The sequence below is a fragment of the Platichthys flesus genome, chromosome 20 (assembly GCF_949316205.1).
Source record: "Platichthys flesus chromosome 20, fPlaFle2.1, whole genome shotgun sequence".
Classification (NCBI taxonomy): Eukaryota; Metazoa; Chordata; class Actinopteri; order Pleuronectiformes; family Pleuronectidae; genus Platichthys; species Platichthys flesus.
The window spans coordinates 3,273,933-3,301,662 of record NC_084964.1 but is presented as its reverse complement, the minus strand read 5'-3'; the positions used below and the strand labels follow the sequence as shown (position 1 = coordinate 3,301,662).

Genomic DNA, 27,730 nt, shown 5'->3' with positions numbered 1-27,730 from the left:
ATTTTACAGAATTTACACTGCAACCGGATCCCATGCATCCTGCGCACATAGATGTATACAGAAACATTTATTGCAGAAAACAGATATTACGTTCCTATTGTGAATAGCATGCGAGCCAACAGAGGAGGACATCATTAACAGAAACGCAAAATGTGTCTCATTGTCATTTATTAGTTTATATTAATAAAGAAAAAAAAAACTTAAGAGCTGTGATTCATAGTGTGATACACATCCTTCATCTCACAGCTACCACCCACACACACACACGCAAACTCACACACTTGTATCTGATATGATATGGTATATCATTGTAACATATTTTAAATACACATGTAAGCTGACATGTCCTGCCCATCAACAGTGCTGGAAAAATTGTATACTGTGTGTGACTTTCTACTGAGAGGTGCAGTCTGATTGGAAGCTGGAGTCTGATTGGAATGCTGCTGGAGATTCACAGCAGCATTGTGGTAATGGGTCAGTCCAAGTGTGTTCTGGGCTGTCGCTGGGTTAAACCCACATTAATGTTACTTTTCAATACAGCACGTTGCAACTATAACCCCCATTTTAATATTTGTACAGTAAAGCCAGATAAGACTGTATATCACTGACTGTCCCTACAAGTGCTTCTTATCTATGCCAGTCAATCCAGCTGTCTGTTTCATCAATGGCTGCTGAATTGGTCAGCCTTGTTGCCGCTGGGGACAAAGTAATATTGTTCCAAAGTGTCCGTTTTTCTTGAGGAACCATCACAGAGTGGATTAATGATATGGAGCTCCCTGACCTGTGAGGAAACTACTGACATAACCAATACAGAACAACAAGACGGTTTTTGTTTGTTGGATCACTGCCACTGCTGGATCTGGAGAGGAGAGGATATAATGTCTTCACAAGCCTGGTCAGAAGCAGAGGGCTGAACAAACACCACTTGTGTTTGGATAAGTGAGCTTGAGGTGAAGATGAAGATTTGATTAACCACAGTGAGGTGAAATGGTTGGGTCATTTACGGAGTTCAACAACTCATGGAGATAAAGGAAAAACCTTGCATGGAACCAAGTGATGGAATATGGCTATGTGGTTTGATTTGGCGTTCATGCTGGACATCACCAAGTAGCTCATCAAGCTAAATTAAATTGATTGAAGGGGTAACTCTGCGCATTTCCACACACTGCCAGAACAAAAGCCTGCTCTGACGTCTGACTTTGAAAAACAAAAGCAAATGAATGCAATTGTAAAGCTGTTTAATGTGGATCTAGCTGATGTTCCTGAAAACCTACAGCATGGAATCATTGGGCTGGAAGGCTAGAAGGTCCCTCGGCTCAAGTTCTATAAACTGTGTGTACGTCCTGAGGATTTCCACATTATGAGGAAACATAAACTGAAGTCTCCGTCTCTGTTCGGGACAATACTGCTGTGAATCCTGCACAGGCTCAGTTCTGGATGTATGTTTTTTCTCTCATTGCATAGCCAAGGCCAACTGATAAATACTGTCAGTGAGAGTTAGGCAATTGAAATAACACAATGTGCCCTGTCAGACAGTTGCAGTTAATATTTATAACGTAATACTGTCACATTTTAAACCAGCTGTCTTCCTCGCTGAGCTTGTGGTGATTTGTTGAGGTTGCAGTCAGGGGAATAAGTGCACAACATATTCATTGCACCTGAAACATTGTGGTCTTACTTCACCATTCTGCAGCAAAATGATGATGTGGGCTTATAGGCTGCACAGACAGTGAGTTCTTCCAGCTAATGTATAATGTATGTTGTGTGTGTGAGCTGCACTGATCCCAGCAGTCCATGATTCCTTGTGCCCGGCGGCCCCTGCAGCAGCAGCATCCTCCCAAGACTGTTGTTCTAAGCAACATAAGGCAACAGGATGACAGAGCAGAAAAAACTGATCCTCTGCAAATTAACCAGTGATCAAACAAGACGTCCAGAGTGGGCACAGCTGCACATACAGTACATGTCGTTCACATTAGTGCTGTCCCTTCCATTTCCTTTTCCGTCCTCTTCATACTGTTTGTCTTTTACTCACTTATGGTGCCCACAGTTGGGAAAACAAACGTGCCAGGAGTCAGATCTTCATGCCCAGCTTGGCTTTCTGTAAAAAAAAAAAACATTATAAAAACTTCGGTAAACATGTCTAACATCTGAAACAGAACAACAGCAAATAAATATTTTGATATATTTAATACTGGTTTGGTTTGGAGTGTTAACAGAGAGATGTATGCCTCATGGCAGAGAGATTGCACCAATGGTTCACTGCTTTCAACACTGGCAGCACAATTTCCCTCTGTCTTATAGTGGTTGGCACTAGCGCTAGCCCTCAGCATTGCTTCACCAAGACTAACATTATTGTGGAACTGTATCTCTGGCCTACACCACAGACCAGAGTGCAGGTCCTTTAATCAAGGAAGAAATATACCGCTGCACAAAATGTTACTGTAATGGATTTATAATCAGCAAGTAAGTATTGATGCACGCAGACAGTCACTGTCATTGCTTTATCTTGAAAGGGATAAGAATCTGTTTTTGAATCGAATGTATTTTGAAAGCAATATCTGTAACTATACTATGATTGTTAATTGTAGCACGCCCGGTAGAATTCCATAATATTTCCTTGTCAATGAATCCAACAGATTTTGGTCGTTTTCTCCTGTTCTACCACGTCCCAAAGATTATACTGGATTTACTTATGGTATGAGTGGAGGTCACTGAAGTTCAGTGAACTCACATTGTAGACATTTGGGACATGGAGCATTATGATGCAGAGAGTAATGATTAGAAGATATTAAACTGTGAATGTAAAAAGTAAAACAGTCTCACACCATCACACCACCAGCATCAGGGAGGTTCATGCCATTGACTCCAGATTCTGACTCTACCATCTCTAACCAGTGTTGGTGAGTCTGTGTCACTGCAATGTCATATTTCTGTTCTCTGCTGAGAGGAGTTGAACCTGACATGGTCGAACTGGTGCAGCTATCATTAAAACCATCATTACATCAATAAATAAATGCCTTTTTTTTTGTCATTATAACAACTAGTCAGACAGAGCTTAAATGTGACGGATACACAACTGTTCCTAGCCTCTCTGTCCGCTTCTTTCACGGTCTCTCTTCTCTCCAGTGTTAATTTTGGCAGCTATTTTTGATTTAGTCTTAGTCTTAGTCTTTTGACGAAAATGCAAATTAGTTTTAGTCACATTTAGTCATTTTTATCCTTCTTAGTTTTAGTCTAGTTTTCGTCGACGAAAATTAATTACATTTTAGTCTAGTTTTAGACACACACAGACACACAGACTCACTTGCCCGCTCCTGATACTTCATTACGGCCTGATACAATGATGTTTTAAATATTATTGTGACTTAGTCAACCACCAACATTTTCGTCTCGTCTCGTCTCGTCAAAGAAAGTTAAAATGGATTTAGTCATAGTTTTTATTTTCAAAGATCCATTTTCGTTACGTCTTCGTCTCGTCTTCGTCATCGAAAAAAGTTTGTTAACGAATAGTTTTCGTTATAGTTTTCGTCAATGAAATTAGCACTGCTTCTCTCCCCTCTTTTCACCCACCCAACTCTCCTCTCTCCTCTCTCTTTTTTAATAGGAAGTGCCAAAAAACAGGGAACAAAGGTGAACTTACGATGCCAGAGGCGTGTTTAGGTTTGACGCTGTAGGAAGCCTTCTCCTTGGCCTGACGGAAGCTCTCCTCTGCTGCTTTTAACCTGCACAACACACAATATTACACGTACACACAGTCAGGTCTCCACTTTCAGTATAACACTAAATTCAAGAATATGTGTTATGGTGGTATGACCGTCCTAAATTTCTGTAACAGGCACTTTAGCTTATTTAAATGACAGAGAGAAAGAAAGCAGCAGGTTGTGGAACAGCTTGAGATAATGTACCTCTCCTTGAGAATGGTTTTGTTCTCCTTCTTCCACTGGTCTTTAAAGTCAGAGGAGAACTCATGCCAGATGCAGAAGAACGTGTTGGGTGAGACCTCCTTCTCTCCTCCCTTGGCCTTCACCGAGAAGAACACTGAGAGCTCCATGAACCTGACGAGTCACAAAGTCAAGTTGACACCTTGACCCTTATCCCTATATGATCCCAGACATGAGCCACTGTCTGCAGACTATGATGTGACTATGATCTCTGACTGAATGATATGTAACAAACTACATTTTCTTTACTATTCTTAATAACAGCGCAGTTTAGTGAAAACAGTCTCATTCTGTGGATACTTGCCAGCAAAATTATTAACATTCAGCCATACAGTTAGTCTTGTATTCATATTTTGGGTCAGTGCAGTATTAATACAATTACATTTACAATTTTAGAATAAGTGTTACTTCACTGATCATTTTGCATGAGGAAGTAACTCTTGCCTCATGGAAATCTGCGGCCATGCTGTAAGACCTCTTTCATCAGGAGCACTGGTTAGGTATTGGCCATAATACTTTCAAGGTCAAAGTATATAAAATAACTTTCCTGATCTCTTTTCAAATATGATTCCCTTATTATCTGATATATTAATATTACTTTCTCACACACTTTCAAGTGCTACATCAAGATGTGTGAATCAGCACCATCATGTAAACACACTCCTCTCTTAGAGGGATGTAGACAGGTGAAATATGACAAATAAATTAGGTTGTTCTTACAGTTTGTGAGTGCTGCTGAGTTGACCTTCATGTGTCTCCATTTCACTTTTAGCTGAGAGAGAAAGAAAAATGGAAAAGGTCAAAGCAAACAGGTCCCTAGGTTTATTTTCAGCAGCAGTCGTCCATTTATTCAGGTGAAAAGATAAACGTCTCCCTTCCTTGTTTACTTCTGTGATGCGAAGTCCACTGGCCATGCAAATGAAGACCGCCTCTGCCTGAGCCTGCCCCCTCATGCCATAGATACAGATATGAAGGTACAGTGTAATAGACCTTTAAACTGTAAATCTCCCATTTAGAAAGTCATATTACAGAGAGTAACAGTTGGTCCAGGTGACCTGCCAGAACTTCAAAGGTTACTTTAATAAAATTTAATCTGTGAGAGTAAATCTGAGAACAACACAACTGAAAGACTGATTCACAATGTTTCGCTTCAGACATACATACATACATACATACATACATACATACATACATACATACATACATACATACATACATTTAGTCTGTTACCTTGTTTCAGGAATTCTTCCATATTATCTTTGAAAGGCTGCAAGTTATCCTCATCCGAAACTTTGCACACCTTTTCAACTTCCGATGTACATGCTGACAAAAAGAATGCACAAAATAATACAGTCAAGTCAGGATCTTAACTTAAGCAGCATGAAAAGTGTATAGATACTCTAATGCTGTATGTTTCGTGTGATGCATAAAACTATACTAGTTTTATACTATAAACTAGTATGCCTCTTTAAACATGTTTAATGTTTAAAGAGGCATACTATTGTGTAGGGGGATTTTTTTCCTGCACAGAGAATATCATGAGCTCTTCAACAATTCATAAGGAGGAAGACATTTTCGGCTTTGGCCAGCATTGGTGTTTTTATAGAGAAAAAGTGGTGAATGTCACTGACTCAAGTAAAACTGGCATGTCCTTTCAAGAAGGAATATTGTAGATCATCACTTCAGCCTTCAAAAATATAATTTTCATTTTGTGAAAGACACACACAGGCCATAACAATGTAGACTTTGTGTGTGTGTGTGTGTGTGTGTGTGTGTGTGTGGGTGTGTGTGTGTGTGCTTGCATGTGTGTCACCTCTGAGGTCCTTCGTGAGTCGAGTCAGGTCTTTCTGAAAGTCTTCAAATTTCATCTGTGAAGCCTGGAACAAATCTTGAGGCTCCGGGATTGGATACACACACGTCTCCCTGCCAGCGTCCTACACACACGCACACACAAACACACACCACATATAATGAGGCCAATCATTATGTTTGATAGTGTTTGTTGTTTTTACAGTTTGATGGCTGCCTATTTAATGAACGTGAAGAATACATTTTTCAGATGTTGGGGATATGGTCTTATTATGAGCCACATGGGAAAGGAAGGCATGATGGGAAAATTCTCCGGGATGGGGTAAAGAGAAAAATTATACAGATGAAAATTGGATACGGTACAGTCACAATATGAGAGGAATTATGAAAGCAAAGCAGCTCACCTCATCAAAGTGTCTGAGGTAGTAAGCAACAATATAAGACAGAAGACTTCTCGTGCTGTCCTGCATATGTAGAGAAGCCAAAATGTGAAAAAATGTCCACCACAAATACATCACAGTCATGATGGGACAAAATCAGGACAGTTTAATCAGTGCAGCAGCATTAGAGATATCGTCCTCTTCATTCCAAACATTCTTGGTATTTGTTGAAAGATCACTTCTTTCTAACTCCACACCCCCGCATTTTCTTTCTTTCCTGACTTACACTCGTCAGATCCGACCCACACTAACATGATTCAACATGACTGATGTGCTATAGGATGTTCAGGTGGAGGATTTCGGTCTGTCTTGGGGTAACAAAAAAAATATGATCTACAACGATGTTCCAACAAAGCCGTCAACTTATTTTCTGCAGACATGGTGTTACAGCTCTTTTCTACCATAGGTTTATTCAAGTTATTTGTTTAAAGTAGTGACAGAAATGCATGAATTACTTTCTCCACGTCACAGCAGTTATTACTCCTTTTTTAAGATGTGTGTGAGGATGAGCAATCTCAAAATCTGACTGACTGAACAAGGTGAACTGACTTCATGCCACAACAAGCACATAGAGAGAGCAGATTATTGAGGATTAGCTCCTAACTTTGGTTTTGTCCTGGGTGCATCCATGAAAGGGACCAGCGACATTTCAAACGACCAATAAGTTAAATGTTACATAGATATAAAATATAACTATATTGTCATGTTTACACATACTATTTAAATAGTACACAGTCTGTATATAAGGCACATAGAACTACACAAGGCTGTAAGTAGCCAGTTTGTCCAAGATTAAAAATCTACATTTCAACAAGTTTCATTGCATTTTGTTTCAGGATCTCTCCCTCTTCACTCACGCTGCTCTTGACATCTTTCAGTTTGGGCAAAATGTCCAGGGTGAATCCATCAGCTTGGCCCCTGGTTCGATTACCACCATTCATGAAGTTACCAAAGGCCAGGACAAGACCCAGAACCTGCTTCACTCTCCCATCGTCTTGTAAGGCCTGCGGAGGAAAACAAAGTCTGTGTTCTTACGCAAATCTAACAATAGAGAGGGTGAGGAGGGGCGAGGTAAATGAGGGGAACACACAGTCGAAGATGAAAGTGATAAAACCCAAAACATCTTTCCATCATGTAAACAAAGTCATCATTTGCTGTATTGAGTTCATGCCGAAGACAAACCACTCTTATTTTGAAATCACCTGTATTTTGATTTGACAGTAACAATCAGGGCTGGACTCACCTCACAGACTCTCTGCAGCGTGTCCAGTTTCCTCGTTAACGACGATATGCACTCGGTGAAGCTGGACTGGAAAAGGATGCAGAAAACTCTGCCAGAGAAGTTCGGGATCATGGAGAGCTGGTAGAGAAACCTGCAACCAAGCACAAACACAGGCTGCTGTGGCTCTATCACCTCTGCACTGACTCTCTCACAGGTCCTGTGAGATTTGCACCCTTTGTTTCCAACAATGTCTGCTCATTGGATGTTGAAGTGTCGGGGAATAACTCACTGCTCAGGTTTGTCCAGAGGTTTAGCATTCTCTTTGTCTTTAGAGGACTTGATGTGCTTTTCAATCTTGTCCAGCTCCTCCTGCTGGGCCCTCTGGAAGAGATGCAAGTGAATAACAAACTTACTGTTGGGTATACTAACAAGAGGTGAAACCAGCCATGCACTTCTCCCTATAGTGACTTACGACTGTGGAACAACACTAGCTTTGGGGCGTAGAACCGTTTTCAGACATGAACTCCGAAGGGTGTCTGAAGAGTTGGGTCAGGACTTTCACATATGAACCACGCAGCAGGAGGTGGGATGTAAATCAATAATCCTGCTATGGAGATTCCATGTTTTTGTTTAAAGCCAATCAAAACTAGCGCAGACCCTTATCAGAGTTCTCACCAGGGGGCTGGCAAGAGAAACTCAGAGCAATGTCCACAGCTTTTCACTTGGACATATGTGGTCTCACATACAGCCCCACCGGAGAATAGGGATATCTGGGGTTCAGTGCATGTCTGAAAGCAACTTAAGAGACCTTGAAACAAGGGCTAGATATAATCAGTGTGTTAAAGGAGTTTGTAGGAGGTTACTAAAGAAAGAGAGGGATGCCCCTGATCTGGCAGCTTGTTCAACCATCAGGGAACCACAGACAAGAACAGCATGGACAGTGACTGACTTGTGAGCAGGGATTCAACACTAGAAGACGTTCATCAGAGGAATGGAGAGGTGATTGGGTTTAAGTAGATGGTGCAGACCAAGGCGTCGCTCTGTGTTTATGACTTGAATTTGAATTGGCAGCCATGGCAACAGGTAGACGTTGATGAGCAGCTGAGTGACGTGTCCTTTTAGGCTGATCGAAGGCGAGACACACCACTGCAATCTGAACTCTGTAAGTTTTTCCCCCTGAATGAAGGGAGGCCCACCAGAAGGGGAATGGAGTAGTCAGGCATGAGATAACCCTGGCTTTCATATTACTTCCCACAATGAGGTTATGTTTTCATTTATGGGATTGGTACTGATGAGTGTGCGCTATTTTTTGCAGATCCAGATAAAAATCTAGATCAAGTGGACCAGCAGACAGCATTTCCTGAATCTCCTGCTTCCACTTTTGAGTTTGAGTTGAAGGAACGAACACAGCCAACATCTTTCTTTTCTTCGTTGCAGTCTTTTAACAAAAGTAATTGCCCTTTAATATCTATCACCTTGAATTTCAACTCCAACATGATTTGCTTAGTAACACTCACCGTGTTACTCAAGAATTTGTAATTAAGCGGATCAGAAACCTGATTAAAATCAACACAGTAGCATAGAAAATCAACGACTACTGATATTTCGGCAATAGAATTAATTCTACAATAGATATAATTAGGGACATCTTCTCCACTGGAAGATGGGATGTTATGCTTTTTCTTTTCTTTGAGACTCCCTGAGCACTAGTCTCTTACTCTATGCTTACCATTGATCTACGCTTGAAATGTTGGCTGGTAATATTTTGTCTGCAGTGTGCTAAGTGCTACTTATACTGATGTAAACAGCTTATAGATTTAACTGTCATTCAAATTAACAAGCAATTTACTATTCTTAGCATACATCAAAGTAACACAAACATATGACCACATACAGTATTGCCAGACAGACAACATAAACTGACAAAGACTGTGATGCTCACATTTTCATACAGGGCCTGCAGGGTCTCCAGGTCCACTACCGTGTTGTCCAAGTTCAGGATGGCTGAAAGAGAGAGAGACGGAGTGAGAGAGAGAGTGAGAGAGAGAGAGAGAGAGAGAGCGAGCGAGAGAGCGAGCGAGAGAGAGAGAGAGAAGATGGGAAGGTGAATTCACAAAATAACATTATTTGTGCTCAATATTTGTTTCTTTAAAGTCTGTTATAAGTTGGTCCTCTCCGACACAACCATAAGGCTGTCAGATTTATACTAAAGCTGCTTTTAGAAATGCACTGACATTCTCCAGGAGGTGTGTGTGTGTGTCTGTGTGTCCTTCAGAGTGGCCTTACAGCCTCTTCTCAACCACAGAGGCACGCTTACAGTCTGGCTGCTCTGACCTGCTCAGGTGGAAAATCAGTGAATATAGTGAAACATTATGATGTCACAAAACTATAGGCACAAATCAGTCATCTGCCCAAATGGGAGCTGCAAAAATAACAGAGGTGTGATCAGAAGGCAACTCTGTGGGTAGACTGAATATGTACAGAGGCGATGCTGCCGTGTAGGATACTCTACAGTAGATCAGCATGTTTCTTTGCCAGAGGAGGGTTATATAAGGAACCCCAGGCTGCTTTGAAGTCAGGAAATAACCCCAGATAATGTCCGTTCTCCATGAGACGTCCCTGCATCCATTGTTATTCAGTCTTTCATGGGGCCTCAACTCTATTGTCCCTGTTCCCAAAAAAAAGGAAAAAACCCTCTGCCTGAACGACTACTGCCCAGTAGCACTCACTTCCTCCATCATGAAGTGCTTTGAGTGGCTAGTCAAACCCTTCATCACCTCCTCCCTCCCTGACTCTCTGGACCCTCTTCAGTTCACCTACAGGCTAAATAGATCAACTAGAGATACCATCTCCCTCACCCTCCACACTGCCCTCTCCCACCTGGACCAGGGGGACACATATGTGAGAGTGCTGTTCATTGACTTCAGTTCAGCATTCAACACCATCGTGCCCCTGAAGCTCGTCACCAAGCTCAGAGACCTTGGGCTCAACTTCGCCCTCCGTGATTGGATCCTGAACTTCCTATCGGGCAGACCACAGGCGGTGTAGATAGGCACCACCACATCCTCCACCCTGACTCTAAACAACGGTGCCCCCCAGGGCTGCATGCTCAGTCCTCTCAGTCAGCAGCTTCAGGTTCCTTGCGGGTCCACATCAGTGATGACCTGACCAGGACCCACCACACAGACTCCATCAGGAAGACGGCCAGACAGCGACTCTTCTTCCTCCGCAGGCTGCAGAGGCTCAACATGGATGCCAGAATTTTCGACAAAGCGAGGAACTCACCATGCTGGATATCTTTCATATCGAGGTGCAGGGAGGACATGAGGATTCCTACTGCCTGAGATCGCTTGTTGTTTAGGAGCTTCACAACCTGCAAAGGAGCAGATTCAGATGCTTATAGTATATGTAGTTTTGTCATCCAGCACCCACTGTGTGAGAAATGCTAAACCGGTTTGTGTTTGATTTTGCATGACTGACAATTGGATAAACGTTGGCACTGGACGGTGAGTCATCAGGGGAATACATTAGAAGCTTCTGTCTGGGAAGGAACAAACATACTGAAGTGCCTGGTCACCAATATGGTTAGAAATCTGCCTTTGATGACCGTGAATATTCACAGTAAATGAAATGGTTCTCGGGTCAGTAGCATCATAAGCATTTTGCAAATTTTCATACTATTTTAATACATATGATAAATGTTATATCATAAGTAATATACATTTATTCTTCTTACACATTGGGTTAGGGTTCATTACACAAAGTCCCTGGTAACGAACCTCTTATTATTGGCCTGATTGGATAAGACGCAGCAAAGTTGCCACCAACTTGGATTCCAGGTCAGTAGTAAAATATTCAGATTCAAGTGACCTACTTCAACATTTCTTCCTGTTTAAAATCCCATATGTATCGACTTGTTCAGGTGCATATATTTGAAGAATCCAATCCGTGAGTGCAGCCAGCCTGTAATTGTATAACTTGGATGCAATTGCTGCCGTGAATTGATAAAACAGACGTGACTGCAATCTAAGCTTTGTCATATGTGTCCTGACAAACACACTGAGACTGGTCAGCCTTAGAGATGATCCATTAGATAATCAATAATCATTCCAGCAGAGATTTTCAAAACCTTATAAAACTTGTAAGTTTCAAGAAGCAATAATTAATATGTTAGAATTCTGCAATGTAAAACACACTGACCTGTTTTGCCTTGGACTTGGTGATGGTGTCGGAGAGCGGCTGCTTCTTAACCTTCACAGCTGTTTTCGAGAACAACTCCACAAACTCTTCAAAGTCCATGTCAGGCTCCTCAATTGTGTCCCACACCAATGACGAAGTAACCTCTCTAAGAAACACAAAACAGCACTTACTACATGTGAAGGTCAACAGTAAACACAACCAGTGTGAAAAACCACAGGGCTTTGACGCACTGTTCCATGACAGCTTCAATCACACAGTCGTGCATTATTCTACAGGAGAAGCTTCCAAATACTGAATTTAAATTCTTCACTTTTATATAATAGGTTTTTATGTTAATAACATTAGTTCTCTCTGAATTTGTTCAGTATCAGTAATGTCAGATAATGTGATAAATCACATTTCCTCTGTTCTCTAAAGACTGGCTTGTCATGTTTTACTGCCTCAAATCACATATCATTGTCCAACATTTTATGCAGCATGTTGTCGAAGTTTCCAAACAACCCTGGGTTTCCAATTAGTCTGGTGATATATGTAATTTACCAAAGTTATTGTATCATAATGGTTTGGGAGTTTAAATGCAGTTGAGGTTGCAGACTTGTTTTAAAAAGTCGACCACAGAACATGCTGTTGATGTCACATAGGGGTTGCGTTCATGTGCAGGCAAGCGGCTCTGAAATTTAAAACCAGTCAAGGCTGTTTGTTCAAAAACAGATTCAATCAGCACACAAGAACAACAAGTGAACATGGATGTGGTCGAAACCAGCAAACAGATGTTAATCCGTTTTATGTGCTAAAGCTGATACTGTTGTGAAAATAGACATTTGATGTGCATTCACTTAACTACAGCAAGAACACTGAACTAACCTAATTTCAGAAAATGTTTGATTTTGTATTTATATTTTTCCTGTTGTCCACAAACCACATGAGCGGAATCAGATCAACAATGACTGTCTCCAACTAGCAGCTCCTGTGATTATACCTAATCACATATAGCCCCACACACACGTTCCGTCTTCACTTTAAAACACACACACATTGAAGTTTAGTTTGACACATGGCATCCTGCTGCCACAGATCACCTAATGTGGATTAATCAGCTGCTGTATCCATAATAAATTCCTCCTGTATGTGTGATAAAAACCAATGTGAGCAGCTGTTTCAGGAAATGGTTGAGCCTTTTTAAAAATGAAACAAAATTTTTGTGGGAGGAGTTTTTAAAGGATGACGTTTTGTGCAGAATCCAAATGGTTCTGAGCTGAGAGCCACAGAGAGAGGAGGGAGGTCAAGTGTTTGAGAGCCAAACTTGGACAGTGTTGGTTCGCAGCTTTTCATGAGGTTCAAGGACAATAGAAAAGAAAACAGCAAACCAAATCTAGGTTATTGGTTATAATGTCTGATGTCTTCCTATTTCTGAACCTTTCCTGCTTTATACTGTTCTCGCATTTCAAAGAAAATGTCAAATGTATAAGAATTGCCTCGGGGTCATGACAACAGTCGGTACTTTATGTCTTTACTTTTTGGTGTTCAGCTGGATCCTGGTCCAGTAAAGTGGCTTCATAGGTCTGGGTGGCTCCACCAAAGCCTTCCTGGGGGGTTTCTCCTGAGTCAGGCCCAGAGCATATAGCCCAAACGGCAGAGGAGGAGGCAGTGAGCCCATACCGCCTGGGAGAGCCGGGGGACCAAAGATGGCTCCTGGTGGAGCAGGGGGAGGAGGCGGCCCACAGCCTGGCGGTGGCGGTGGTGGAGGAGGAGGAGGTGGGCCTCCGAATCCTGGTAATGGGGGAGGAGGGGGTGGGGCAATGCCACCAGGGAGGGGAGGGGGTGGCGGCGGAGGCGGAGGTGGAGCACTGCCACCAGGCAGAGGAGGGGGAGGAGGTGGGGGTGGCATGAGACCACCAGGAAGAGGAGGAGGAGGTGGAGGAGGAGGAGGAGGAGGAGGAGGAGGAGGAAATGCTGAACCAGGTGGTAGCGGAGGTGGTGGTGGAGAAGCAGGCACTGAGCCCACTGGGAAGGGTGGGGGAGGAGGTGGAGGAGGAGGTGCCACAGTCTGTGCTGGATGAGAGGCCTCTAATCCCACTGGAAGGGGCAGAGAGGGAGGCTGCTGCTGACACGAACACTGTGGGGGGGGCTGCAGGAAGCCGGTCTCTACACCCGACTCGCTGCAAGGCACTTTGAACTTAAAGCTGTCCTCCATGGGCGAGGTCTGAACCGACTTGGCCTCCAGGCAGCCCGGAGAGGGAGGGGCCTCTGTCTGCAGGTGGGCGTCACACACATCCCTCAGCCAGCTCTCCTCCCCCCCACACTCCTTATCCGTGGTGGAGGTGGCGGGTTTCATACTGTCGCTGTCCAGCAGAGGGGGCTGTCGCTCCAGCTCGGCGATCTTAGTCCTGAGGTCCTCTATGGTTTGTTCCAGCTGCAGGATGACGTTAATGTGCTTCTCCTTCAGTTTTGTTGAAGGTAGGACTCGTTCTTCCTGCAATTAACAAAAAACAACAACTTCATTAACTTCAGAAAAAATAAGAATCACCTGCTCAGAAAAACTACTCTGACTGGGATATGTGACTCTATGGGTCCCCTGGGAAATATAAACTCTCACAACAACAATCACAAAATAAATTGCTATATCAGTGAGGAATATGTACAGCATCAACATTTGGTGCCACTGATCTGACCTTGTAGCTCACCTGGTTCACCATAGAGACAAGCTAGTGCGTCATAGGACTTTAGCGTCTGATTAGAGTTGACTGCATCAGCTACCTTGTCTCTCCTAATTTCTGTTTCCATTAAGAAGACTTTGCAAGATCTAAGAAAATCCAGTTCAAAAACTAAGGGATGATTTAACACCAACACACTAAATCAATGAGCTGCAAAGCAACAATGAGCTTAAAGTTACAACAATCAATCTGCCTGAGTTCTCTAAACTGTACTTACATTCTTTATCATCATCCTCATCATCTTCTTCATCATCATCATCATCATCATCATCATCATCATCATCATCATCATCATCATCATCATCTGACATCAGGCTCCTCAATAAAGTTAAAGCCAGAATCAAAGGTTATAGTAATGTATCTGTTTAGAATTTCATTCGGCCCTTGAAGGATGCTATTAAATTGAAATAGATAAATAAAAGGTAAACCTATCCACCTGCCCTAATGTAGATTTTGCTAAAAAAAAACTTCATGTACTTTGTATAACAGTCTACAAAGAGTTTGTTAAAGAAAACACAACAGCCCCAAATGAAAGTGACTGACCAGACCATCTTGACTGTCCTCCTGTGGTGGCTTCAAACCCAACATGGCTGCAGGATGCTCTGCAGAGACACACACACACATCAGCAGGTCAGAAGAACACAACCACACTCCTGTAGGTGATTATTAACACATGAAAGCATGACGTGACTGCACATAATACATATCTATCAACCTGCTGTGATTTAGATCATTACATATTTATATCTTGTCAAATAAAAGGAAGTAGCAGCCAATGAACTGCTTGTCTCAACAAATAATGATGATGTAGATAACTTGTATTACTTTAAACAAGATGATGAAATGGAATATTAATGAAATGCAAAGATTATTAATTCTGTTGCTATCTTGGCTATACTGACATTGACAATTTTGTCATGGTACACCAACTTTAGTAAAATTAGCATTCACCAGTGTGAAAATGTGCCAAAGTTTCCTTTGGAAAGATATTGAACCCTGAGTGGCCCCTCATAGAAACAAGCGCTTCCTATAGATGCACTGTATGAATGTGTGTGTAAATATATGAATGGCAAAACTGTACTTTAAAGCACTTTGAGTGGTGAGGGTGAAGGTTAGAAAATCACTAAATAAAAACTGAACATTTACCATTTATTATGAATTCCTGTGTGCACAGATTTTGTTTAATAACTGTGAATGACTGTTCATGCTGTTTTGGTTTTCCTAATAATTTGGCAAAACCACAACCATGCTTAATACCAGGGAGCCAGCCGTCAACCCACCATGGTACAGGGTGATTTATTTCAAGTTATGATGTTACCACTGACCTTGATTGTCCTCAACAAATACTGAAGAATGATCCCATTCAGAAGACATAAAATTGAAAAACAAGGGGAGAAGAAACAAATGCAAAGGTCAGAGTTGATGTACACAGCTGGATTGAGATCAGAGAAGATATTTGGTCTTCACAGTCAAATCTACAGAAGCATTTTGCTTTCACTTGATAAAAAAAAATCTGATGTGTTCTTCTGAATTTAAATTTATATCGCTACAAATGGAAGGTTTAATGACAATCTGTATGAACATTGTGAACAGGACATAGGTGAGTGTTATTTTTACCAGCCTCTGTGGATTTGAATATGTTCCTATTGTCTGAACCAGGCCTGGTTGGGGGCAAGGAACCCTTGATCTGCCCAGGAGGCCTCCCATCAAGCAGATCCATGGAGTGTGACGGCTGGTTAACTGCTGCCCATGTATACAACTGATCATGCTGTGGAGACAGTTAGAAAGAGGAGTTATACTGACTTTGGTTCAAAATAATAAAATGTGAGATTTGTGGAAGTTTTAAAGTGTTAACAGAGTTAATGTGATACTGCAAGTGATCATTTTAGAGGTGCACGCAATTTTTTGATTGTGTGTCTGCTTTTCCATAAGTGTAGTAAGTCACTGATGTTTCACTTACTCAAATCAGCATGTGATCAGAGTCAACAAGTTGCTCTTGTGACCCCACAATGTCTTGCTAATGCATTCATGGATATGCATTGACTCATATACAGAAAACTCACAATATACACACGCCTCCTTTGCAAAGAGGTTTTTGTGAAGAATATAAATAAAAAAAACTCAGGAAAAACATTTCCGAAGCTGGAAATATAATGTGTATGACGGCTACTTACGTCGAACCTGGCTGATGACGTGGAGGTGATGTGTACAGGGCTGTCACATAGCTTCTCTCTGAAGCAGTCGGTGAACGGCAGCAGGAGACCCATGGCCAAGATCCTGGAGCACAGCCTCTCTGCCTCTTCGGGCTCCTCCTGCTGCTGCTGCAAGAACAGCTTCTCCAGCAAGGTGCGACCTGTACATGCCGGAATGACAGGGAGAAACAAGGTTGACTTTATCATGGACAGGGTGGATGTGGCAGCTCAAGGTTTTTGATCACTGACTAACTTGCACACAACCTAACTTCTTCTGTCAGCACAAGGTTTAATTACAGTTTACATCCTATCAGAGGCTATGAGTGTTTTGGATGACCACTGACCTCCTCTGTATGCTGACCTCTCATTGCTCTCCTCAAGGTGCAGAAATTACACACTCAGGTTAAATCAGTTATTTTATCCTCAGTGCCATTAAGACACTTGTGTTACATTTAGTTTCAGACTCTCTCACCCACAGGAAGTGGTAATCATGGACATAATTAAGGGCTGAGACGGCCCTGTACTCACCTGTAAAGACGTCCTGAAAGCCGCAGGTGGAAACCTGTCCACAGGACGATCTTCTGGTCGCACACAGGGGCTGGCTGCCTCCTCCTCTGTAGCCCTCCAGATATTCTCTTGAACCACTAGAGGCTCCTCCATCCTCCTCTCTGCTCCTCAGCCTCCTCTCGAGCTCCTCTGTCCAGTCAGCTGAGCGACTCAGAGACCTGGCCAGGCTGCGGGAGCGCTGCCTACGGACCCGTTGACCCTCAGCCATCATCCTGTCAACATTAACATTTCTAGCTTTCACAGTGCAAGTGGATGTTACAATTAAACTTCTTATCTTGTCAAATTGCAGGCTGGATTATGTATTGGAATAAGTGTGCTGAATCTTTTTAGACTGTTGCTTCCATTTATGAAATGGTATAAAAAAAAATGAAGACGAATAACAGACAGAAACCTCAAAAACATAATTCAAGCTGTCAGTGTCATTACTGCTTCTTAATGCAGTGAGATGGGGACTGCATTGCATTGGCCTCACATATCCAGATCCTGGCTGCTCACATTACCATTCTGCTATAGGGATAAACGATTGGCCATGTTTGTATTTTTTTTAACCAATCACAGTAGTCTGAAGTGGTGCTGAGCTCAGGATGCAGCGGCAGAGGGGGAGGAGAGAAAGCTGCCTGAAAGAGGAACCGCCGGCAGGTTCATACCTACAGTCGACATCTGATGATTGAGTCAGTGTAGCACTGCTTCACAACATAACAAGCTAACAAAAGAGGGCGGTGTGATGGACTGAATATAAGGATTCTTTTTTTCTTTGACTTCTATACTTTATGGAAGTTAATTGAAGCCATCATTGGAGCAGTCAGAGGTATTGTAGAAATTAGAGGGATCAAAAGGATCAAACATGCATAACATTGGTCCAGTCAGTGTAGTTCCTCGTGCACTGTCAGTTGTAAACCTGCATGTTTGTAATTGTCTGTTTGCTTGTCCTGTGTTGATGCTTCTTCCGGACTAGTCCTTGTCATTAGTGAGTCCTCCTCAAACAGTTCTACAATGTACTGTCACTTTTTATTGTTTGTGTGCTGGTGGTGTCTGCGGAGCCTTTTATGAACACTCTATGGTGCAGAGTGAAGTTAAAAAATCTTTAGAACCAGGTTTAACATTTCAAAATAAAAGCTCTTTATATAAAGAATTGCAGCAACAAATCAAATGATGTGCTTTTATTTTTTTGACAAATTTCTAAAGAGGAATCGATTCTATGATTGTTGTTGCTGTCGCAGTCTGATATTGTGAAATAAAAAGAATAAAATTATCAAACACTGGAACTACACACTTGAACTTTGGTGTAAATTGTAGTAAAGGTACCTCAAACCTAGAAACTTTTAACAACATAGCTTCATTAAATGGGCTCTTGATGTGTCTTATCTGTGATTGTCCAGTCATATTAGCAACAGTAAACAGGCACTGCAGGCTTGTCAAGTTCCTCACCCTGCACTGAGGTGATAGCATCATCAGAAGGATTCTAAAGCTGAAGAAAAGCGAATTAATTCCCTTCAATATTCAGCGATGATAACGCGAATGTGTTGGCTCACCGAACTGCTTCACGCACCATGAACACAGACACGTCTCTCATCTACGCCAAAAATTATCACTGACATCTCTAAATGTAGTACTTTACAGTTTAATGAAGGACACCCATGATAAATATAAACCGATGTGTTTCTGCTTTTGTTGATGAACACATGAGGTGTGAGATACCTGTCAGTGTGACATGTTGGAGGATGATGACATGAACTGTCACTCAGTCAACTGTCCTTTGAAAGCTGCATCTGTAGTGGATTTTTTAAGTTAAGTTAACATGTGAGTGAATGTCATCGTCAAACATGTTATTAATAGTTATTTACAATGTTCCGCAGGAGGCATTAAACAAGTGACTTTGACCAACTCAAAGGTAATTAACCTTAACCCTATTGGAGCCTGTCCTGCAGACCCTCAGAGCCCATTGGAAACGCTTGACAGGGGGTGAAACACTCACTAAGGGGAGGTTGGAGGTTTAAGTGAGAGGTCAATTCCAGTTTATTACAACTCTGGTCTGATTCTAATGCTCTAGAGCTGGGTGACATCAGCACAACAAAGTGTTGCAGGGCAAGAAACTGTCAGTTTATCTACTCTTTCACACTGTCACACCTAGAACTCTCAATAAAGGCCACAGTGCCCAAACTCTCCCCAATAAAACCATAGCTATACATAAGCAAATCGTTTAGTCAGAGGATTTAAACCTTCGCATCTGAAATGCTGCTTTCAGATGCACTGCACTCCTGATAATCTCCTGGCAATATTCGGAGGGGCTTTATGTGAGAATGCAAATGTACGTGTTAGAGCCTTCGCACTTTGTCGGAAATGAGCTCATGTGAGAAAACAGCAGGAGATCCTGCACAGGCTTCTCCCCATGCGGGTGGATGTGTTGATGATGTGTAAAACAAACGACAGATGCGAAATGAAAAAAACAAAGAATAAAAATATCTCATGATCAAAACATGGTGCCATACACATAGAAGTCACTAACAAAGATGTCACGAGCGCTTTTTGGGATAAGGGCTGACGCTGGTGTTGATGTGCTGTAAACAAAAACACTTAAACTTTGCAGCGGGTTGTTGTGAATGCGTTCGAGCAGATAATCTGCATTGTCCATGTGTAAAAGGCAAACTCTGGAGAAAGTCTGGATCTAATTCATTGGAGTTCATGTCTGAAAACGGCCCAAATGACCCCCCCCTGAAATGTTGATTATAAAACAATCGACATTTCAATATTCCCTCATTGAACAGAGAACTGTGCAAAGTTCTGCAGGTTAAAGGTGAAGCAGGACGTGGCTTTGTAAACTTTGACGTATATTTGCAAGTGACAGTTTTAGTAGTGATTTAAGTGTTCACCTTTATCGTCTCTTTAATATGACTTCACCTTACCTAGGGAGGGGTATGTTTACCACCTGTCTGATCTATTTCCTCCCATTCATTGCAGCACAGCTTTGATAACATGGTGATGCCACGGTTACTGAAACAACATCCAAAACTATGTTGGACAAGTTGTAATAAACTGGAATTATAATCTCTAAATGATAATCTAAGTGAACCCACCATCTGCAATTTAACTCAGCTGATGGAAAGTTTAAATCAAATCCAGAGTTCCTAAGAAACATATAAAGTATCAATCACAATGAAAGAGTTTGAAAGAATCATGCAGCAGCACCACAGGTACCTGTGGAGGTGATGGTGGACTCTACGAGGGGACAGAGGGCTGTGGGATGGGGACAGGGCTGGGGAGTGTCCTGGGGAGCTGAGCTGCCTGGTGGTGGTCTTTATGTAGGAGGGGAAGATAGGAGGGTAGGGTTTCACCACAGGGCTAGAGGAGGTGGAGGAGTGGGTGGACCTGAGGAGTCGTTTGGCCAATGTGGGGCTCTCCTGGGGAGGCAGTGGGGTGAGGCAGATGCTGCTCCTCCTGCACCGCTGGGTGGAGGGGGAGGCACTGGTGCTGGCTGAAGCAGAGTGGTGCTCAGAGCCGGCACTTAGGCAGTCCTCTAGGGACTCTGCACTAGTACCCGAGCCCAATGGACCCTCACCGTCCTCGGACAGGATGCCTGGCCCCAGCCCATCGGCTGCTTCAGTGCTTGTGTTGTGGCTGTCTGCGGGAGGAGGACTGAGATCCATGTCCACCCCAGGCTCCCTCTCCTCCTGAGGGGTTTCGCCTCCAGCTTCCTCCTCCTCCTGAGGGGGTACGTGATCCGGGAAGCTGTTGCCACTGGTTGTCATGGTGACTGGCTTGACTGCTACCCCCCCTTCAGTAGCCATAGTGACTGCCGTGCAAGCGGGCTGCTGAACCAAATCATGCTGCTCTTTTGCGCCTGTGGCAAAACAAAGAGGGGCTTCTCTCTCCTTCTCCCTCTGTCCCTTCCTGTTTAACTCCAGACACTCCACCTCCTCCTGCTGCACCTTCTCCTCCTTGTTCTCCTGCACCTCTGTTTGGAAGGTGGGGCTGATTGTTAGAGGCTGGTCCATGTCCTTAATTGAGCCAGACAGAGTCCCTGTCTCTAAGAATGACAGCGCATCAGACGCCACTTCTAATTCTGGGGTCAGGTCAAGTGCTTCAGGAGGAGTTAATTTGATTACTCCATTACTCCTTTTCCCTTTCTCCTCCCCCCCTCCCTGTACTTCCCCAGTCGAGTTAACCACCCCCTGCTGCTGTTGGTGCTGCAGCCGTATAGCGAGCTGGATGTCCGCTAGCAGATCCTCGTGGTCTGCTGCTGAGTGGAAGCTGTAAATATCAGTGTCTGACCCAGAGCTCCCTCCCTTTTGCCCTCCATTCTCTGCGGGAGAGGTCGCTGCTGTCGAGGTTTTCCACTGCACCTCCTGACGCTGCTCTCTTCTTCCCCCATCTCCATCCTTGTTCCCTGGCTCCACTTTCTTCCTCTTCTCGGGAAAAGCAGCCTCGGTGTCCGACTGCCCGAGCTCATCTGCTGACAGATCAGGTGTTTTTGTCCTGTCCAGTTCATCCTGTTGTGATGCTAACACGTCCTCCTTTGAGCCTGTTACAGAGGAGCATGCGTCTCCTTTCCCTTTCAGGTTGCTCTTTCTCTTGCGGATGGAGAAAACAGAGGGCTTGGACTCGGATTTGTTTTTTTTCCTGCCTGGTCCTGTGCCCCCTCCTACTCCACTGCTGCCTGCTCCTTTACATCCATGCTTACCGTGCAGCCTCTTTCCTCCCTTTTTTGACACATCCCCTCCTCCCTCTCTCCATCCTTCATCCAGTGATGGGTAGCTTCCATTTCCCGATGCTGCCGCAGCTTTCTTTTGCTTAGCCTCCTGGTTGCCCATGTCGATGGAGAGCGACTGATGGCTGTCTGCCTCAGTCAGGTCATGCCTGGGAGAGCTTTTTCTGTTTCGGGGGAGCTTTTAGATGCTCAAGGAAGGTAGAGGCCTAAGCTGGGGATGCACGTCTGGTGGTGAAAGAGGAGCTGCTGCTGATGTTTTCTTTTGCTCCCTCTGTCGTGTGAAGCTCTTTGTATTTTTTCCGGTGACGAAAGCTGGGGTGGCAGTGATGCTGGCGCGGATGCAGGAGACACATACAGCTCCCTCTTCCTCCTCCCCTCTCTCTCTCTGTGTCTTACCCTCCCCCTCTTCCTCCTCTCCATCTGCTCTGACGTAGGGGCTGCATGCTCAGTGGAGGTCTGAAGGGGAGGAATCTGGGGGAGATGGAGAGCCACTGGAATGGGGACACAAAGCCAGGTTTGCTGAGAGAAATAAAGATGCTGCCAGATACTGCGACTGTGCTGGCGGCTGAGTGGACTGGAGGCGGGGGTTGGAAATGCACCCCCTCCTCTTAGCCTTGCATACAGTCTGCCAGTGTAGCCAAGTGCACCATTCTTCACTACGTTTCCCATGATTCCTACACTGATGGCCGTATACCCCATAGTGTTAAGTGTAGGCTGCACTCTAATAAAGAGGTTATTGTTTTTTTCAAATTCCAAAAGCATTTCACAAGTCCTGAAGCGCTGTGTTAAAATTGGGTGAATGTTGAATAAAGCACTGTGAGTGTTTAAGACTAGAAAGGGTTGCCCAGTTGTAAACAGAAATGTAGATGGATGAATCAATTATTTTTTTATGATAGATTAGTTTTGAATAGAATTTCAGCTTGATTATGATAATATGTTCCCTCTTGTCATATCCTTTGCTTCATAGAGCACTGGCAGAACAGGGAAAATTACAAGTGCAGAAACATTCGGGTCAGAAATATAAACTTGTAACAATAAACATACACTCAGAGTTTATGACATGTGGCTCTCGTTAGTAAACAAGTTGCCCTCATTGAATTGTATTGTTATTCTGTTGAAAATCAAGCCAACTGATTTAACATCCCCTTACAGCAGGAGTTTTCAACCAGGGGTCCACGACCCCCTGGTGGTCCGCGACGGCATTGCAGGGAGTCCGCGAAATTCGCTAACCCTAACCCTAAAACATTTCCAGATTACTCTTGAATATCGTGAAAAATATCTAAAATAAGAAAAATATGTCTAAAATAATTTAAAGGTGATGAGGGGAACCTTGAAACCGGCTTGCTGGCGTACCTCACAGATGTTTTTGTGGGGGCTTAACAAGTTGAACAGCTCTACAAAAATCTTGACGCATTTGTCCAAAAAATTGTACTGTAGCTGTACATTTAAGTCATGAACGTTATATATTGATGTACATATGGTTTTGAGGTGCAGTACAACTACAAACTGCATTTAAAATTTTTTCTTAAGCACTGAAAATCCACCGTTATTGTTGTTTTTTACACAGATGTTTCTAGATTTGTTTGAGGTTGTTAAGTAGAAATATCTAGATTGTTTGAGGTTTAAAAAGAAAACAACAACATGGAAAAAACAAATGTTATAACTTCCTTCTATCAACATGCACACGTAGGCACGCACGCAGCCACTTCAGTGGGCCGCGGATTATTTTATATATTATTGTCAGAATGGTGGTCCCTGGGACAAACCAGTTGAAAACCCCTGCCTTACAGAATAGAAGGACTAGAGATATTGTAGCAGGGGGACACTAGGACAAAGGCACAATTTGGCAAATCAAGGGAGAGCATCTCAGCAGTTAAAAGGCCGATTGAGCTCAGGTGTGTGTCAGCATTCATGCCTGCTCTGGCTATCCTGCCTGTGCACGTGTCCTTGGTAAACCAAACAAACTTTTGTTTTAATCTGAAAAGGGTGATAGTTGGGGTAATGTAGGGCTGCAAATGCACCCTGAGGTATTGGAATTTATTAATGTAAATATTGTATGTGTTGAGGTCTTGCTATTTATATTGTTTCTTTTGTAAAGGGTCATAACTGTGTTAGGCGATTAAACTAAAAATAACTTGCTGTTTATTTAACGGGCAAAATGCTGGTTGCCGTTTATTTTGTATTTCCTGTAGTTTAAGCATAGTGTTATTCTGCCTTAATGTCTCTTTTAGTGCTATAGCTGCTGTTGGCCCCCAGTCACAGGATTGGCTGGTGCAGTGGAAGTTCACATGTTGATTTGTGGTTTGCTGTGGCACTTGTAGTCGGTTAAGTGTTTTCTGTTAGGGCGGGAAAATGGTAAAATGTGTATAGTTTTTTTGTTTCTTACGATAGCATACTTCCAGTGAACCATCTCTACGTTTTTAAGAGTGGGCTTAAAACCTTCCATTTTGATAAAGCTTATAGTTAGAGCTGGCACAGTTTTGTCTATTAGACCTAGTATATAGTTATACTGATATAGGGCGTAGAAGGTCGGGGGAAACATGGCACATGGAGCTTCTCTTTCCAGCTTCTCCTTCCTCTTCTCCATCGTTATCACATCAAAGAAATGTATGTCTCATTAATACATTACTGACTTGATTTCTTCACCACTGTCCCTTTGCCTTATCGTCCGCAGATCCAGGGCCGTGAATGTGGCCACATCATGGATTACGATCTGTGGATTGCGTATCAGAAATCGTAATGGTGCTGATGATGGATCCTAATTGGCGGCAGTGGACAATGACTGTGGATCATAGTGGCATCTGATCTTGATGGTGGATCATGAACTTGCTGGCTGCTGACCATATACTGTGATTGGAGCTGGACTGCTTGACGTATAGTATTTCTCCTCAGATACTTGACCATTACTGACAATAATCAATCAATTCATTGACCTTCAGTTATGCTTCAAAATGTTTACCCTTATCAATGCTGCTAAAAGGTTTATCCTGATGTTCTCCTTTACATTTTACATCTATTGCACTTCTGTCCGTCCTGGGAGAGGGATCCCTCACACGTGGCTCTTTCTGAGGTTTCTATGTTCTTTTTTACCCTGTTAATAGTTTTTTTTTTGTAGTTTTTACTTAGTCATGTTAAGGGCAGAGGATGGCACACAATGTTAAAGCCCTATGAGACAAATTGTGAATATGGGCTGTACAAATACAATTTTGCTGGTGTGCCTTACCACTATAGCAACTTTTAATTAACTTTTGAATAAACCAGCCTGTTATGGCACTTTGACCCACACTGACTGTTGGCTTTATCATTGAAGTTCACCTCTACTGACATTTAAGACTAAACAGGAGTCACACTAAGTAAAGTGACACTTATTGTGATGTATTGTTTCTCAATCAAAACCCATTGGAACTCAAATAGCCCCACTTTTGTTTAGATTTGCCTTGCTAGTGCCGGTTTGAGCACATGCAGAGCCAATCTAGGCACAATGAAGGGCTATTCGAGTGTGGACTGGCCCTTTTTATGATTTATTTCCCCATCTTCATTCAAGACTGTGCATGGTCTTTCAGATTGAGAGCAGGACTTCCTGAAGTCATCTTCAGATTATTTAACACAAAATCCTGCTCTCACAGGATGTGGCTGCGCGCGTGCCTACGTGTGCATGTTGATAGAAGGAAGTTATAACATTTGGTTTTTCCATGTTGTTGTTTTTTTTTTAAACCTCAAACAATCTAGATATAGCAACTTAACAACCTCAAACAAATCTAGAAAAATCTGTGTAAAAAATCTTGCTTTAACAGCAGCAATTTTGAAATTGGTTCTATTGCCCCTTAGCCAGGATCTGAGAACTGGAGTGATGTGACCCACTGTTAGTGTGGACTCAAGTGCACTGTTCTGAATCCGCTGATCTTATTGTGAAATTGTTCTATCTACAAACCTGAAAATCCCTAACAGCAATCTTGAACTTCAACATCAAAAATCTAAAAAAGCAGGATTGTTCAAACAAATCAAATTTTACGCATGAAAATCAAAGATGAAACTTGCTCATAAAAGGCCTCAAAACTCACTCTGGACACATTTAGTCACTGTGCAGTATTTACTGCTCTAAGAAATAACACATATGGTGGAAGTATCTTCTTCAGATCATAACTCGTGTTTAGAGTAAGCGAATACCATGGGTTAGTTATTGAACAAACGATTCCGTATTTTATGACTGTCATGTGTACAAAAGTATTCACTTTAGTCTATGAAGTAAGAATTCAAGTTTTTCTGTAAGCCACAGGATGGCGCTATTGCACTGTGACCATGAAGCAGAGCGGCAGCAGTGGAACATAACATGTCAGAATATTGTATGTATGAATTTTAATACATCTATGTAAATGTGATTTATACTTCCAGCAATCATAAAAGTAAAGGTGTTAAAGGTTATTTGTTCATTTCAGTTTATTGCTACACAGCTTTTATTAACATGTGAACAACAAAGCAAAAATTAACGTTTTTTTTGGGACAGAGTTGAGCTGCACACATATACACTTAAGTGCAAAGTGGTCACTGTGTAACACACAGACACTCTCTATCATCATAGTCATTTGTGAAAACAGCGGTGGAGGATGAGAGATAACTAAAGCCTCTGTAGTGTGTCATGTGGCACATGGGTCCTGTTTGTTAGTGCTGTGTTTTCATTTGTTTAATCATCCAAGTAGAAACCTAAACAGAGCTTATTTCATTTCATCTGTGGTTTGTATTGCAAGAGAAGACTGAAAACAGGATTGATCTGTGACTTAATAAACAACTTCAGTAAAACATTTAAGATGGATAGAGATACACCAAACCTTCAGGATAAACTGTGATTGGTAGACAGAGAACACAACTTGCCCAGAATAAATCTTGCTTGTATGAATTTCTGAGTGTACTGTTTACAATTCCCACAGTGCAATGCAGAATGAACATGAAAAAAGTTATTTATAGTTGGACAGTGTTGCAAAACCTTTTTCATTCCTACACGAGCAACCTGACTTGCTATTTCTGCAGTTTAAAAATGTGATGATACTGTGTCGGTCGTGCATTTTCACTCTTCACTTAGTGTCACTTCTACCCGTGATACAAACCCACAGTGAAATATAAAAACTAAACAAGTTTAGATGATGTTTTCAAAAATTATTTCTGTCCTTCCAATGGCAACTCACAATGTTCCTTTTTTGATTTTTCCAAACACTGGTTTTGAAGTGAACACTCCCAGTGAACAGAGCCATTGAGCGTCCGACAAGCCATCCACTCTGCTTGTTTTCCAAATGTAAACTGGACACACTATTCTATGGTATTTTCACAAATAAACAATTACAATTTAATGGGATAAGGCTCATTGCCACACTGTAATCTATATTTACTTGTATTTGTCAGTTGACAATACATTCATCATCATCTGGACAGCTTCACACAAACACCACTACAGTAAATCTTAAATATTAATAATTTATAATCACTCATCCAAGGTATCAACAATAATTTGCTATAATGGCGTCTTCTATAAATTATTATATTCTTTAAATGACTTAATTAATGTATATGGCCAAGACCTTATCCTTTTAAAAGACACGTGTGCGAAGCACTGTGCGTTCTGCTCGTTCTGATCTTTAAATAGTTTTATTTTATCATGTTATCTTTGCTTATCTTTTTTAATTGTTTCTTAATTTGTGCATTTAAATTATTTCCCATTAATGGCTTTCAATTTTCCATTTTCACTCCTGTAAAGCACATTGAAACTCTGTTTTGAAAGGTGTTAAATAAAGTTTAGGGTTAGGGTTAATTGAGTAACAAAACACAAGGTTAGGGTTAGGGTTAACCCTAACCCTATTGTCTCTCTTCACTAAACGATACTGATTAGAGTCAATAAGAGTGTATTTAGACATGTTGGCTCTTACAGTAGTAGTCAGTTTTTGGTAAGAC

The 27,730-nt window shown here is 42.2% G+C and overlaps 1 protein-coding gene across 1 annotated transcript; it reads right to left on the bottom strand.

Moving 5' to 3' along the window:
• Positions 1-351: 351 nt before the first annotated feature.
• On the bottom strand, positions 352-22,241 carry LOC133931856 (formin-2-like). Its single transcript, XM_062378801.1, has 20 exons — positions 20,281-22,241; positions 17,047-17,297; positions 16,501-16,679; positions 15,944-16,094; positions 15,652-15,672; positions 14,870-14,928; positions 13,127-14,085; positions 11,613-11,757; positions 10,698-10,785; positions 9,355-9,416; positions 7,702-7,793; positions 7,434-7,563; positions 7,048-7,194; positions 6,155-6,214; positions 5,755-5,875; positions 5,172-5,264; positions 4,662-4,713; positions 3,906-4,055; positions 3,641-3,722; positions 352-2,098 (listed from the first exon to the last, which is right to left on the bottom strand). Exons 1-20 carry the CDS (start codon positions 21,891-21,893, stop codon positions 2,072-2,074), a joined length of 4,482 nt encoding a protein of 1,493 aa, XP_062234785.1. The 5' UTR covers positions 21,894-22,241; the 3' UTR covers positions 352-2,071.
• Positions 22,242-27,730: the final 5,489 nt, after the last annotated feature.